Source organism: Pongo pygmaeus, chromosome 4 (genome assembly GCF_028885625.2).
Source record: "Pongo pygmaeus isolate AG05252 chromosome 4, NHGRI_mPonPyg2-v2.0_pri, whole genome shotgun sequence".
In the NCBI taxonomy this organism is placed as follows: Eukaryota; Metazoa; Chordata; class Mammalia; order Primates; family Hominidae; genus Pongo; species Pongo pygmaeus.
Window position 1 is genome coordinate 162152604 of NC_072377.2, and position 15215 is coordinate 162167818.

The 15215-nt window shown below is 45.3% G+C and overlaps 2 protein-coding genes across 3 annotated transcripts in view; one reads left to right on the forward strand and one right to left on the reverse strand.

The window, feature by feature from the left end:
- Positions 1-15215, forward strand: part of CYFIP2 (cytoplasmic FMR1 interacting protein 2) — a 134444-nt gene that overhangs the window by 66892 nt on the left and 52337 nt on the right. For both annotated transcript variants that reach the window (XM_054489079.2, XM_054489080.2), the window contains exons 21-23: positions 389-508; positions 6112-6311; positions 8120-8207. In XM_054489079.2, the coding sequence (XP_054345054.1) occupies positions 389-508; positions 6112-6311; positions 8120-8207 (408 nt within the window). The remainder of the gene's footprint in view (positions 1-388; positions 509-6111; positions 6312-8119; positions 8208-15215) is intronic.
- Positions 8640-12781, reverse strand: FNDC9 (fibronectin type III domain containing 9). The gene is made up of 2 exons (XM_054489088.2): positions 12557-12781; positions 8640-10580 (listed from the first exon to the last, which is right to left on the reverse strand). Exon 2 carries the CDS (start codon positions 10571-10573, stop codon positions 9899-9901), a length of 675 nt encoding a protein of 224 aa, XP_054345063.1. The 5' UTR covers positions 10574-10580; positions 12557-12781; the 3' UTR covers positions 8640-9898.

Consider the following 15215-nt stretch of genomic DNA (forward strand, 5'->3'; position numbering starts at 1 on the left):
GTCCCATAACCATGAAAAATTAGGCTTGCAGACTGTTTGAAGGGTGGGTAAAGCAGGGTTTTATTGGGTGAAAAGGGAAAAAAAGGAGGGAAACAGGGACTCTCACAAGGCCAGAGTCCCTCAGCTAGAGAGCTTCCCGCCAGGCCGTTGGAATCCCAGTTTCCACACAAGAAGAGGAGGGGCCAGACTCCTCCTTGCTGCAAACCTCATAAACTTCCCGAGGCTCCACCTCAATGGACAGGCTGGTTGGAGTTTCTCCAGGAAACCCCTCCCACCTGGCAGCCTCACTCCCACCTTCGTCCCCCAAAGTGCTGGGATTACAGGCATGAGCCACTGTACCTGGCCAGTGTGAATTTTAAGTAACTTTTCTCTCTCTCTCTTCATCCAGCTGTTGGGTAGATCAATTGACTTGAACAGACTCATTACCCAGCGCATCTCTGCCGCCATGTATAAATCCTTGGACCAGGCTATCAGCCGCTTTGAGAGTGAGGACCTGACCTCCATTGTGGTAAGAGTCTGGGAGCATGTGGGATTTCTGCTCTGGGATTTCTCAGACTAGAAGCCTAGATGGGGACTGTAGTTAGTCTAGTGCTGGGCCAGTTAAAGAGGGGCAGTGAGTCTCTTTCCCATCTGAATGGAGCTGGGAAAGAAAAACTTACACAGAATAAGAATAATCTTACGTTCCTGATTGCCTTGGGAATGATAGCATGGAGGGGGTCTCCTTGAGATTTCTAGAGATGGCCAACCCTCAGACACAGCTGCATGTCCTTAGGATCCTGCAGGCTGAGCAAGTAGGTGAGGGGTCCTAAGAAGCTAGGGAAAATTGCACAAGAGGGTTAGCTTCAGGGGTGTGCAGTAGTATAAGGCCCAGAAGGGCTTTGCAGCTGGTTTACCACTCTGCTTCACTATCTTGAAATTCTTAAACAAGGGGGCCCCGCATTTTCATTAAACATTGTACCCTGCAGATTATGTAACTGGTTCTGATGCACAAGCCTGGAATAGGCCTACTCCTTTCTCCCAGAAAACAGCAATTTAAACGACTCTCTGCTAATTCTCTCTCTTCAAAAATTAGAGTAAACTTGACTGGTTGTTCTTTCAGTGAATCAAAGGAAGATTTCAGTGCTTTCAAAAGCAGATGAACAGAAGGAATGGGAAATGGAAAATCACCATTAGAACATAATAAAAATTGTAGGCAAGATCTGTCTATGGTAGCTAAAATAAGTGGGCAGAACTTTGAGAAAAATACTGCATGATTTCTCTTATATGAGGTTCCTACAGTAGGCAAATTCATGGAGACATAAGGTAGGATGGTGGCTGCCAGGGAAGAGGAAGATGGTGTTTGATGGACACAGAGTTTCAGTTGGAGAAGGTGAGTTTCACTTCTAGAAAAGGATGGTGCTGACAGTTGCACAACAGTGTGAATGTACTTAATGCCACAGTACACCTACAAATGTTTAAAATGTTCAATTTTATGTACATCTTACCACAATAAAAAAATTTTTTTAACCAAAAAATCTTAGAGAAGGAACAGGATACTTGCATAGTCTCAAAGTATCTCCCCCAAGATGTTTATTAATTACAAAGGGAAGAATGACTCTACAATGGAGAAAATTAGCAGACACCATCTTAACCAAGTATCAAAGCTAATATCACCAGTAAGATATATTATTGTTGTCATCATATATTCTTGCCAAAATGCACAATCTCAATCTAATTATGAGAAAATATCAGATGAACCCAAATCGAGTTCCATTCTAAAAGAAAAAAGTGAATGATACTTTTCAAAAGTACGCAGGTCTTGAGAGACAGGAAAGACTGAAAACTGTTACAAAATAGGAAAGAATAAGGGAATGTGACAACTAAATGCAACATGGAATCCTAGACTGAATCTTAGAACAGAAAAAGGAATTTAATGAGAAAACTGGTGAAACCTGAATAAAGCGTGTCATTCAGCTAATAGTGTTGTACCAAAGTTAATTTCCTTCATTTGATAATTGCACTGTGGTTTCACCAGATGTTAACAATGGGGAAGCTGGGTAAAGGATATGCAGGGTGTGCTGTTTTTACAACTTTTCTGTAAGTCTAACATTATTTTTAAATAAAGTTTGTTTTTATTTTAAGTGGACAAAGTGTAAAAATAAAATGACAGTGAACTGGGACTCTAGCATCATACCTAGGGTCCCAGTCCTCACCCTGCTACTTACTAGCTGTGTGATCTTGTGCAAGTTACTCAGCTTCTCCAAGCCTGTTTCCTTATCTATAGAAATGGAGGGAATATCAGAATCCACCTCTTAGGGTTACTATAGGGATAAAATAAGATACTACCTGTTTTTTTGTTTGTGTGTTTTTGTTTTGTTTTCTTTTGAGACAGAGTCTTGCTCTGTTGCCTAGGCTGTAGTGCAGTGGCGTGATCTCAGCTCACTGCAACCTCCGCCTCCCGAGTTCAAGCAATTCTCCTGCCTCAGCCTCCTGAGTAGCTGGGACTACAGGCATGTGCCACCAGGCCCACCTAATTTTTGTATTTTTAGTAGAGATGGGGTTTCACTATGTTGGCCAGGCTGGTCTCAAGCTCCTGACCTCGTGATCTGCCTGCCTTGGCCTCCCAAGAGTCCTTTGTATACATAGTTAGCACTTAATAAATAATAGGTTATGGAAAAAAGATGAGAGAAAAATAAATTTGGGGCTGCAATGCAGTGATTTTGGGTGATTTCTTAGGGTTTAACCTACCCACCCACCTACCTAAGTCCTGGGTCACTTACTTCAGGAGACTGTAGTACAGCACACATTTTTCTGAGAAATCATTTGGTCACCTCTATTTTGAGAAACAAAGTTATTCTTTATGCCAAATGGTTAGCAGTGATTAGCTCCAAGTGGCGGGATTTTTTTTTTCTTTTTTGTTTATCTGTGTCTTCTAGTTTTCCAATAATGAGCATATCTTATGAGAAAAAAAAGATTTGGGATATGTGTGTCTCCATGGCCTCTTCCCACCTGTTCAAAAGCACTAAATGTTCTTTTAGCTGGAAACAAAATCAAAACAAGCGGTGAAAGCCCTTGTTTATCAGGCGAGGGCAGTGGCTCCCCAGAGAACACTAGTTCCTGGGAAGCCCATGAAGAGACCTCAGGGAAGCGCTCTCCGGTGGGTCTGGATGGCCCCTGCTTGCCCTGGCTGAGAAGCTTCTACCTCCTCCAAGAAACAAAATGAGGAATGAGCTCCCCTCAGCCTTTCCCTCCACCTGAAAAACTCCATTCTGAGATGGGGAGGCAACTTGATTCTGAGTTGGGAGAAGTTGCAAAGATTTGGGGAGTTAGTCACCCTCATTTTACACAGCTGAGCAAACGGAGTCTCAGCAAGACCCAATGCTGAAATTGAAAATGGGCAGCCCGCAGGCTGTGTTTTGTTTAGGCAGCATAGTACATTTGTAATTTTGAGCCAACATTTAACATTTGGAAGAAATCAAATAAAACTGCAGAAGCTCTGGCAATGCCAGACCAGCATTCCCAGATGGTAACGATTGCCCATAAATGACTAGAAGTTCCTGTGAGATGGGCTACACTTTCTTCAGCTTGCCACAGCCCCAGTGGCAGGCTTCATTTATGTGTGTGACCTACAAGGCCTCACTGTACTGAGTTTGAGACCTTTGCTCTCTCACTTGCCTGAGGCCACAGAGCTGGTTGACAGTTGAATGTGGTTAATAATCAGGTCTTCTTTTGTCCCACTACTCTGAAGTTGCCCATTGGGGTGTTTTACTGCCCCAGTTCTGTTTCTCTGTGTTGCTCTTTAGTAAACCAGCCTTGCTGTGGAAAGCTGTCATCCTCCTAGGAGATCCCTAAACTGCCCACATGGCTTTTTAAGCCTTTTCCATGCTGTGGTGCACTGAGCCTTGCATCCAGCTGGCACATGCCCTCTTCTGGTTTCAAGGCCAGAAGAACAAATCTGAAATGTGTTGCAGAAATATCATCTGGGTTACATAATGTGCGGGGAGAAGTGGACCTGTGGTTGCAGCAGCCTCTGCCTCTCCTTCAGTCTCCCTTGTGAACACGGATGTATGTGGTGAGACTGCTGAAGTCACAGAACAATAACACAGAAATTGTTCCCCAGCTTCTCAGTTGTCTTCCCAGTAACAAGGCACCGCAGTGTGCCAGGGGACTCAGCGATCTTAGAAATAAACTCAGCAGCACTTACTCCATGTATTTTTTATTTCTTTAGTACCCATCCTAAGTGAATCAGAATAAAGACATATTCCAGCTAGCCAGGCCCCCAAGAGACAGAATCAGAAAGCTGATTCTGTATTTCTGCCCTTCATTTACTTCATGGTACACAATGACTGGAAACTTATTCCTCCGATGCTGTTCCAGAATTGAAATTCTGACCTTCTTTTGAAAAATTGCAGGATTTCCCGTCACTAATCCCCCACTCCAACATGGCAGCGGTCAGACGGGGTATCAGAAGTAGCAGCTCCACCTTTACCTGGGCAGGGACATCCAATTTGCCATAGATGGACCCACTCCCCATACTTTCTTTTCACCCCAGTTGATCTCACTTACCTGACCTGTCTGGTCTCTTTAGCCATGTATGTTTGCAAGCCTTCAACCATTTCTGCACACTTCAACTTAGAGCCACAGAATCTGAGTTTCAGAGAGGCAGAGCTCCAAAAATTGGAAGCATAGCCTGGGATCTCCACCTGACCATGCTCTGGTCTCCATCTAGGGGTCTTTGTGGCTAATGAGAATGAAATTGAATCCTTGGCATGAGGCTGCCTCCTGTGGACATATTCCAGCCATTACAGCCAACCCCATGGTCATCCCACCTGGCCATGCTCTGATGAATTGGCCTTGCCGATGTTCTTTTAGCCTTTATGTTGTAAAGCCATCTTTGCCTTTCAAAGGACTTTCACAGCTCTTGCATCCTTGTTCCAGGGAACTGTGTCACAGGGACCAAGAACACATGATTTGGAATAAGGAGACTTGGATTCACATCCTAAGGCCTATTATGGTGACCTTGGGCAAGTTACTTAACCTTCAGGGCCTCAATTTCCCCTCTCTGAATGAGGGACCATTGTACTGATCCTAAAAGATGGCTTAACCAAAACAACACAGGAGTGGCCTAAGGTGCTTTCTGTCTCTACATAAGACTGTACTTTGATTCCTTTTGATAGCAGTGGCGGGGAAGTTGCAGGACAATGAGAGACCAAAGCATGTTGAAAGAGTTACACTCTCCTTTCATTTCCCAACAAATGCCATGTCCTGCTGTGTGCAGATACTCTGTCCCACTTTGCCTGAAGATGGGATTCCTTCGTTCAGGGCCCACAGTGCACATAGATCCCGGTCATCATGAGCTGACTGCAGACTGCTTGCCCATGGCTTGTAGCCACGCCTTTGCCAACCCCATGTGATACCTCAAGGGGCCTACACTCCAAAGGATGAGGCATTCTGCTCTCACCTCTTTTTAAAATTTCTATAGCAGTTAGAGTATATAGTGGTTAAGAATGTGCACTTGGGAGCCCAGCTTCCTGGATTTGAAGTCAAGTTACTTAACTTCTCAAAGCCTCGGTTTCCATATGTATAAAATAAGAATGGCAGCAATACTGACCTCATAGGCTTTGATAAGCATTAAACGAGTTGACACATATAAAACTGGCACATACTAATTTGGTTGAACCAGGCAAAATTGCCAATATTTGACCCTAAAAAACAAGTAACATCATAGGGTTCAACCTAATAGTAAACCCTTAATCAGTGGTAGCTCTTAGTATTGCTTTTTTCTCACCAACATAGAAACTGGAAAGCAAGTAAGCTTGTTCTCTACCCAAAAGGGATTTGCACATGGCCCATGGTCTCCTTCCAGGGGGTAGGCATGCAACCTCCCCTTCCCCTACCTTGCCCTTAACCTTCTGGGCCTCCATTTCTGTCAGCATAGTCTGACAATCCTTCCACTTCTCAGAAGAAGGGAACCTTGTCACCTGCTACTGTAAGGGTCCTAGTTCCCATGTAGATGGCCAGGAGGTTGTCTGAGCAGCTGTCACTTGCGTGAACAGAAGCAGTAAGATAAAACACACACATGTAATGCTTACAAGCAAGTCCTCAGCAGTTGTGGGCTCTCTCTCTGTACAGGAGCTGGAGTGGCTGCTGGAGATTAACCGGCTCACGCACCGGCTGCTCTGTAAGCATATGACGCTGGACAGCTTCGATGCCATGTTCCGGGAGGCCAATCACAATGTGTCCGCCCCCTATGGCCGTATCACCCTGCATGTCTTCTGGGAACTGAACTTTGACTTTCTCCCCAACTACTGCTACAATGGGTCCACGAACCGGTAAGGGAGTCTCTGTGCAGAAGGGGCCGGGTGGGGGTTGGGGCAGTGGCCAGCTGCCTCCTCCAAACTAGGCCCGGTACAGGTGTGAGTGGTTCCTGCAACAGGTGTCTCTCAGGGCCCCTCCTGGGCACAGGCTCTGTGCTGTCCCACTTGCCTGAGGTCGCAGAGCTGGTTGACAGTTGAATGTGGTTAACAATTAGGTCTTCTTTCATTGAAGAGCTCTTTCTACTGCTACTCTGAAGTTGCCCATTGGGGTGTTTTACTGCTCCAGTAAAACATGGGGTATGCCATGGTGAGCAGATACCTTCCTGCCTCTTGAGTCTTCAGACTAGAGGAGGATGTGGGTGATCAATCACACGACAAATGTACCATTACAAACAGTGAATAAGGAGATAAAGGAAAGCCCACAGGGCCATGACAGAGGTAATAGTACCACCTATTCCAGTCCAAAAATTCATGCAAACCTCAAGGGAGGCTTCCTCTTTGAGAAAGTAATGCTGGAGTTAAGATGCAAAGGATGACTAGGAATAAATAAGGCAAAAAGGCAGGAGAAGAATATTCCAGACAAGTTTCTAAGGGTTTCTCCAAGAAGTTGATGCGGGTAAAACTAGTCAGGTGGGAAATGGTGCTGTGAAAGATAACAGAGGAACAGATTGTGCAGTACTCTAGAGGCCAGGGCAGGATCGTGCATTTTTATTAACCCTGAAAGAGTTTGAGGAAAGGAGATGACATGATCAGATTGTATGTTTGTAAGGATATCCACGTATCTGAAAGCATGCCTGCAAAACAGCGTACATTTGCAGAGCACACATACGCATGACAAAGTGGAACTTGCCTCCTGCAAGGTGCACACAGCCCTGGGCCGGCACTGAGGTAGAGACAAGACCTAATTTCTTTATCCCCACAAAGTTTCATAACCTGGTAGAAGAGTAAGGCATATATGTTCACATACAAAATAAGTATGTAAGGATGCAAAAAAAATGTATTCATCTGCAGATCTAGGTATCTCCAAGGCTTGGCTCAGGGCCAGTATTGAATGAGTATGTGTTGAATGAATGAAAGGGTATGGGAGATATCCACAGATGCACCTGGATCCACACACTAAGTGAGGTAGATTTCCAGTTCTATAAAGATTTAGGAGCTTTAACACTCTTGAGCAGGGAGCAGTAAACTGTGATTCACAGGCCACATCTAGTTGCTGACTGTTTTTGTAAAGCCTGTGAGCTGAGAATAGTATTCACACTTTTGGGTGGTTGAGGGGAAAAATCCAAAGAAGAATAATATTTGGTGACAAGTGAAAATGATTTGTAATTGATGAAATTTCATTGGAACTCGATCATGCTCATTTGTTTATTATTGTCTGTGGGTGCTTCCATGCTGCAACAGCAGAGTTGAGTACTTGCAACAGAGAGCATCTGGCTTCCAAAGCTAAAAATATTTGCTGCCTAGCTCTTTTGAGAAAGAGTTTGCTGAACTCTGCTCTTGAGAAACCAAACTGGAGGTAGAGGAGTGGAGCCCCAGAGAAAGCCCACTCTTAGTTTCTTGCCTAGTGTCATTCTGAGCAGCCCCAAGCCCCTGGTTGAGCCCAGGAATCTAGACTGAATTTTTCCCATCTATAGAAAGGAGACAGCAGTTGAATGGGAAGATGTCAGAAGAGTTTAGTACCTTTATAGTCAACCACCTAACAAACAGTGCACTTGTACCAGTGCAAACCTTCACCTGGCCAGGAAGCACTCCTGTTATCTGTGTCCCATGAAGAATAATATTAGGACCATATTAACTCTTTCCCATCCCTATGCTTCTACTAGTTTTGTGCGGACTGCCATTCCTTTCACCCAAGAACCACAACGAGACAAACCTGCCAACATCCAGCCTTATTACCTCTATGGATCCAAGGTAAGTAGTCCTACCCTACCCTGCCTAGAAGAGGGTTGGTGAGAAAAAAGCAAATAGAAAAGTGTCCCTTAATTAAAAGAGTAAGAAGGTGCAGAGATAAAGGCAGCAATGAGGTCAGGTACAGTGGCTCATACCTTTAATCCCAGCACTTTAGGAGGCCGAGACGGGTGGATACTTGAGGCCAGGAATTTGAGAGTAGCCTGGGCAACATAGCAAGACCCTGTCTCTACCCAAAAAAAATAATAATAATAATGATAAAAAATTAGCCAGACATGGCAGCATGCACCAGCAGCTACTTGGAAGGCTAAGGCAGGAGGATCCTTTGAGCCCAGGAGTTTTATGCTGCAGTGAGCATGATTGTACCACTTCGCTCCAGCCTGGCTGACAGGGCGAGACTCTTATCTCTAAAGAGAAAGGAAAAAGGCAGCAATGAGATCCAGGCAGAAACAGCTGTGAGTATATGAATCTTTATTTGTTCACAAGTAGCAGGAATGGGGGCAAAAGTCTGGGTGCCGAGCAAGAAATGCATGAGGTAGGCAAGGGAATAGGGATGTGAGGCTTCTCGTCTTGGCTTCTCAGCTCCTGCTGTTTCTCAGTTGATTCACTATAGTGTCGTCCTGTGATTCTGGGATTTTGTGCTCTATAGATATAAGAGGGCACTGGGAAGGTCTTAGGATGATGCTTGGAGAGTACAGGCGTCTTCTCCAGAACAGCCTGCCTAGTCTGGTCAAGACAATTTTCTCAAATCAGGGGAAGCTGACTGACAGCATTTGAGGTGGTTCACAGACATGGCATTTAACTAACACTGACTCACAAAGTAAAAACGGCACTTCCCTTTTTGATTCTTTTTCAAACCTTATGCTATATCAAGGAGAAAGACAAATATTGGTGCTAATATGTCTTTATTACCTCTCCAACACTGGATTTCCCTTTTTATCAAAGACAAGCAAGCAGGCTTTAAGCTCAGAATCACTGGCAGGCAATAGAAGCTAAGTCAGATTTAATATTGTCTTGTTTTCATTATGTTTATTCTTATGTCTCTTCCCTTCTGTTTGTAGCAGGAGGGTGCTGGTTTTTCACTTATGGAGTAATATAAGGCTGTCTTTGAAAATAAGTTTACGCTTAAAAAATGAGTCAATTTAAAGGAAAGTATTATTAATAATAGTGAAGATAATCCATGGTTTTAAAAAGTAGAGACAGGTGGTGTGTGATTGCCTAAAAGTTGGGAAACACTCCAGAGCAAGGGTTCTCACACTTTTCCAAATAATCCCCTCAAGGGCAGAGGGAACTGGACATCTACCTTTGGCCAAAAGTATACCTCCAAGAGCCTACTTGTAATGCAAACATTTCCTTCAAGTGCTGTGTTTTATTTAAGTCATGCAAATTTTTGCTTTCTACTTTATAACATATCCATGTTTGTTTTAATGTTAAAACAATACTTTCAATTCTTAACTGTGTCCTCCAAGTGGACGCTGCTGCAGAGATGCCTTGTTTGTGCCTTGGCATACCCTGGGGGATACATTTTCCAGCTTGAGAAGCTTTGTCATGGGGCATTCATCCAACCCAGGTGACCCAAAATAGCAGTGACATTTGATGGGAGAGAAATGGGTAGTCTATAGACACATTTGTACAAATGACCTACTGTGTGGAAAGCTTTAGGCTACATGATGCGGGCTCTCTCCTCCCCACTCTCATTCCCCACAATGAGGCAGTATAGCAGGTTGGTCACCACCCGCCCTCTGTAAGGCACCCGCATCAGGGGCATCCTGATTGGCTTGGGGATCCAGTTCAGCTCCATCTCTGGAGTTCTTGCGTGGCACTTCCACCAGGGGGAGCCCCTGCAGGTCTTCCTCCCTCTGACCAAGATCCGGGGCCTCCTCTGGCCATCTCACCAACCCATTGGCCTCCTCCATGTGGCCAGCCCTGTAAGACCATCGCGGCTCATGACAACGGACACACCAGAACTGGAGGCAGATGAAGGCCAAGACGGCTGTGAAGCAGGCCAGCAGAATGGCCATCAGCACCCAAAGGGAGATTTGGGGGTCTACCAGGGAGCTTCCAGGAGCCAGCGGACTCTTATCCAGGGTGTGGAACATGGTGCAGTAGTGCCTGTAAGGGAAGGCAGCCTTCTTACAGCTGATGCACAGGAAGTAGAGAGTGGAAGGGGCGAGATGTTCCAGCACCACGGAGCTGATCGTTCGAGGCACCTTCTCCTCGTGGTGGAAGCTGTAGCGAAGATAGCCAGAGAAGATGCTGTTCCAGTTGGGCCTGTACATAATATGGTAATAGTCCTCCAGGCAGGGCTCCGAGGACGACCAGGAGATGATGGCTCCTGTATAAGAAATGTTCCCCACCTCGATGTTCATCCCGATTCTGGAACCAGAATCAAAGTGAAGAATGACATCCCCCGATTTAAGTATATATGTATCATAATCATAGCCACCATTTATTGCACATTTGAGATGGGCACTCATATTGCCCTCATCTTACAGACAAAGAAATGGAGGCCGAGAGGTTCTGTTATTTAGGCATAACGAAAAAGTGGCAGGACAAAAGTTAAAACTGGGGCTGTCCCATGCCAAAGTTCAGGCCTAAAAAGAGATGCACCCATGCAATCCCAGCCACATCCCACCCTAGCTGAGATCCTTCAGATAACAACATTGTTCTCATCCCCTTAAGAAAAAAGAAGAAAAGGTAAGGAGAAATCAGTAGAACCTCAGAGGCTCCACCTTTATTCTCAGGTCTGTGACCTCCCCTCAGGCAATTGATTCACCTCAATTTTCCTTCTTGACCTCCTGTTTCTGCTCCAAGTACTGTGAGCTCAGTGATCTAGAACATTCTGCCCACTGCTTTTTTTAGCCTCCTGGTTCTGTTGCCCATGGTGAGTGGAAATTCGCTTCATCACTCTGGCAGCTGATTTCACCCCAAAGCTTCTGCTCTTGTTTTGTTTGTTTGTTTTTTCAAAGCCAGCGGTACCAGGAAATTTATTTTATAGGTGAAGATAATCAGCCCCTAATATCAGCATAACTACCACTATTTAATTCTGCTGGTATTATGAATGTTAATCATGGTAATAACCACTCACAGTAAGTGGTTGCTATGTCACTTGTCATACTAGATGATTCACAGACAGTAATTATTTCCTTTATTCTTCATCACATCCTCTGAGCTAGATTCCCATTTTACGGATGAGCAACCTGATGTCACACCGCTAATATGTAGAAAAAGGACTTAGTGCTGCCTAACCACTACATTTCCTAATGCAAGGCTGCCGGGTTTAGTTACAGACGTTATTGCAAAATGAGGTGCCGGGACTGAGACCCAATTGCTGTTTTTCCAGACAAATCAAATGAGCCCTCTTTAGATTGCCAGGCCCCGCTTTGATAAGAGAGAGCCATCTTCAAGTATTTTAGTTTCTCTCATGCAGTTCCCTCTACTGATTGCCCCTGATCAGAAATACAGAGACAGTCATAGCCTACGCATATTCACATAACGGTCTCACCCTGCTTTGTCTTCCACCTCTCCTCCCTCACATGAAACCCAGTAGGTTTCATTTTGGGTTGCAGTGACATAGTAAACAGCTGTCAACTGGATTTTCGCTTGCGTTGGATATTAAGCCAAACCAATGGCTATTATGACCTGCCTTTCTCTCACCTCCGCTTTCCCCCATCCTCTTGTGTTTGTGCCCATTTTCCTCCAGGAGTGGAGCTGCAGAAAGGTGCACAGCATTGAGTAATCTCAATCCTTGTTTTTCTTCTGTAAGGGTAACAGTGAACTAAGATGCTCAGGAAGGTGAATAGTGTCTTTCTATGTGGATGAAAATTTCTTCCCAGTAAATGGGGAACAAAAGGGATGAGACAGATGTGCTCAGACCCTTCCAGGGAAGGTCATCCTGAAGGAGACCGAATGTTTATGTTCCCTAGCTTGGTGTCCTCTACACACTCATCCTCCCCACACCACACATCCCTATAAATACACTTTCGACCACAATGAAAAGAGCTTAATTCATTACAGGCAGCCACCTGTGTAAAACCCTTCCATCAGGAGTAATCAGGAATCCTGTTTCTTGTCACACACAAATGTTCTCTTGGCTTCCTATCTGCCACTAGCTGTCTGTACAGATGGAATTACCTCAGCAGACATTTTTAAGAGCTTTCTGTCAAGACGCAAATAGCATCCTCACCTTTTAGGACCAGGTCCATCTCCCTTATTGATTTTTCTTCCTCTGTTTCTGTTTCTAAATTCTCCCCTATTTTTAACTATTCATTTACCATTGCCCTGCCCTTCTCCAAGCAGAGTGTGAAAAGAAGCCATTTCCATTTCCAAGAAGAGCCATCTGTATCTCTTACCTGATGCTTGCAGCGTGTCTGGTTAGAGCTCTGCCCTCCGAGGTGCAGTAGATTAAAGCTGAGAGAATGGTGCCTTCTCCCTCCTCCGCTCTGGGCTTTCCGTGTTGTTTCTCTCAACACTGAGTAATCCCACTGCCGCCCCTAATGCTCACATTATTCATTTCTTCAGATCAGCATCATTCACCATGGCAACCAGCAGGCATCTGTACGCACAATGCTTTCAGGGACCAGCCTGGAAAGGCTTTTGCCCAGTGAGAGGAGCTCTCATTCCTTTGGCTGAAAAAGGGCAGATGATCCCCTGAAAACTGATCCCCAATGCAGTACTAATTCTTCTAACACTCCTACATTTTCTCCCCAGTTGGCTGGTTATTATTTTCTTGCCCCATCTAGATCCTCTTTGGCCAATGGTTTTAAATGCAAAGAGCTCTTCTCAGTTATTCCACAACCAAAGCAGTAATATTCATCTTCATAGCCTCCCACCCCTACACTTCCCCATCCGAAGTGCCTACCCCACCTCTTTATCTTCATCTGTCTTTATTCTTGACTCGTGTGCCGTTACGTAGTTATATGATACTGGTCAAGACCCTTTTATTTTTATTGTCTCAGTCTCAGTTCCACCATCATCTGTAAAGCTGTGGGCTTGGGCTACATCAGGATGGCAGATCAGAAGGCAGAAGACCTAAGCCCTATCTCTGCACAGCCCTGAACCCCTCTCAAGCTTGCTAAATCATCATGGCACTCTCACTGGGTTGGATAATGCCCCCCCAAAATACATATCCACCCAGAACCTCAGGATGTGACCTGATTTAGAAATAGAGCCTTTGTAGATATAACTAGTTAAGGATCTCAAGATGAAATCTTCCTGGATTTAAGGGTGAGCCCTAAATCCAATGACTAATGTCTTTGTAAGAGAAAAGACGGAGGCTCAAGGGGAAGAAGCCAAGGGAAGACAGAGGCAGAGAGTGGAAGGATGCTGCCATCAGCCAAGGAACACCGGGAGCCATCAACAGCTGGGAAGGCAAGGAAAGATTCTCCCCTAGAGCCTTGGAAAGGGCATGGTTCTGCCAGAGCCTTGATTTCAGGTTTCTGGTTTCCAGAACTGTGAGAGAATAAATTTCTGTCATGTTAAGCTGCCACATTTATGGTGATTTGTGATAGCAACCCTAGGAATCTAATGCAGCACTGCTTCCAGCTGGGTGCAGAAACAGCCCCAGAGTTCCTCTGAACACAAACATCCCAAGAAACTGCTTCCCAATCAATCAGTTGGAGTTGACGCCAGAAATGGAAACTGTTTGCTACTCCTGGATTGAATCATCCCCAGCGTTCCTTTCCTTTCAAGAATCCAGACTGCTTGCCTCCCCTTTTCTCACAAAGGGGCATCTGGCTCTGAGGTTCCACCCCCTCCTGTTCCTTTCAACCTTGTAAGAGCCTGTTGCCACCATTCTATTGAGGAGATCACAGGGCATGTCTGGAGTAGAGGGTGGAAAGTAGCTCAGATAGATTTAGACCTGAATAAATTTATACAAATTATATGTTTTTAAAAGTCAGCTTTTCTCTTCTTGGTTCTTGGCCAGAGTATCCAAGTGAACCCATGAAGGTCTCTTTCTGATTCACATTAAGGATAAAAGGTTAGGAAGAAAGCCAGGCACAGCGGCAGTGATGTGCACCTGTAGTCCCAGCCACTTGGGAGGCTGAGGTGGGAGGATCACTTGAGCTTAGGAGTTCCAAACCAGCCTGGGCAACATAGAAAGACTTTTTTCCTCGAAAAAAAAAAAAAAAAAGAGCCGCCTTGGTGAGTTGTGACCCTACCCTTGGCCAAAGGTCTCCGGGAGGCTTGGAGTCTCGGGAACTCGGGAACAAGCCAGTGTTCCTTGATCAGACAGTTGCGCTGCGGCTTGCCCACAGCATTCAGTCTTCCCAGGGGCCTGTCTTAAATCTGCAGCAATGCATGCGGCATGTCTCTTCCCATGCGAGCACAGCCAGGTCAAGTGCTAATGGTGAGTCCCCACAGAGCATAAAAGCATCCTCCCCACAGAAAGGCCACACAGCTGTTTGCAGATGCCCTTTGAAAAGGTTATTTTGTGTGGAGTAAAAATACCAGAGTTAAGGGGTCTGAGGAGGAACAAGGTAGAGCTCAAGCCTTTTTCCACAGAAAATGGGAATTTATTTTTAATATTCTTGGATGACATTTTTAACCATGAGAAATTTTCCTCTGTGGAATTAAGATACTCAGAGAATGTGAGGCCTCAGAGCCCTCTTGTTTCACAGTCCTGGGAGAAGACATGGCATTCCTCAGGCCGCTTGACGATGAGTGGCAGAGCTGCCAGTGAAATGGGTTGGGGCCCCAGACTCGGAGGCCAGGGTTCATCCCGCTCCTCTGAGCTGTCGCCGCTCACCAGCAGCACCCAGAGGAGCCAGTGCAGCCGTTTGTGAAGGAGATAAAGTATCTGGGACATCTGCCCCAGGACATTACACCCCAGCCAGGCTCACACTTTCTCCATCATCAGGGACAATTCCTCCAGAGTCTGTGCAAGCTGTAGCCTCTTGGCTGTCAGGCCAGGTGAGCCCCAGCTAGTTGACATCAGTAGTAAATTACTGCTAGAGGAAATCAGCTAGGAGCAAGGTTCTTCCACCCTTCCTGAAGGTGGCAGTGAAGGGA

Coding starts and splice junctions, on each gene's coding strand:
- FNDC9 (XM_054489088.2), bottom strand. CDS start 10,573: ATGAACATCGAGGTGGGGAACATTTCTTATACAGGAGCCATCATCTCC.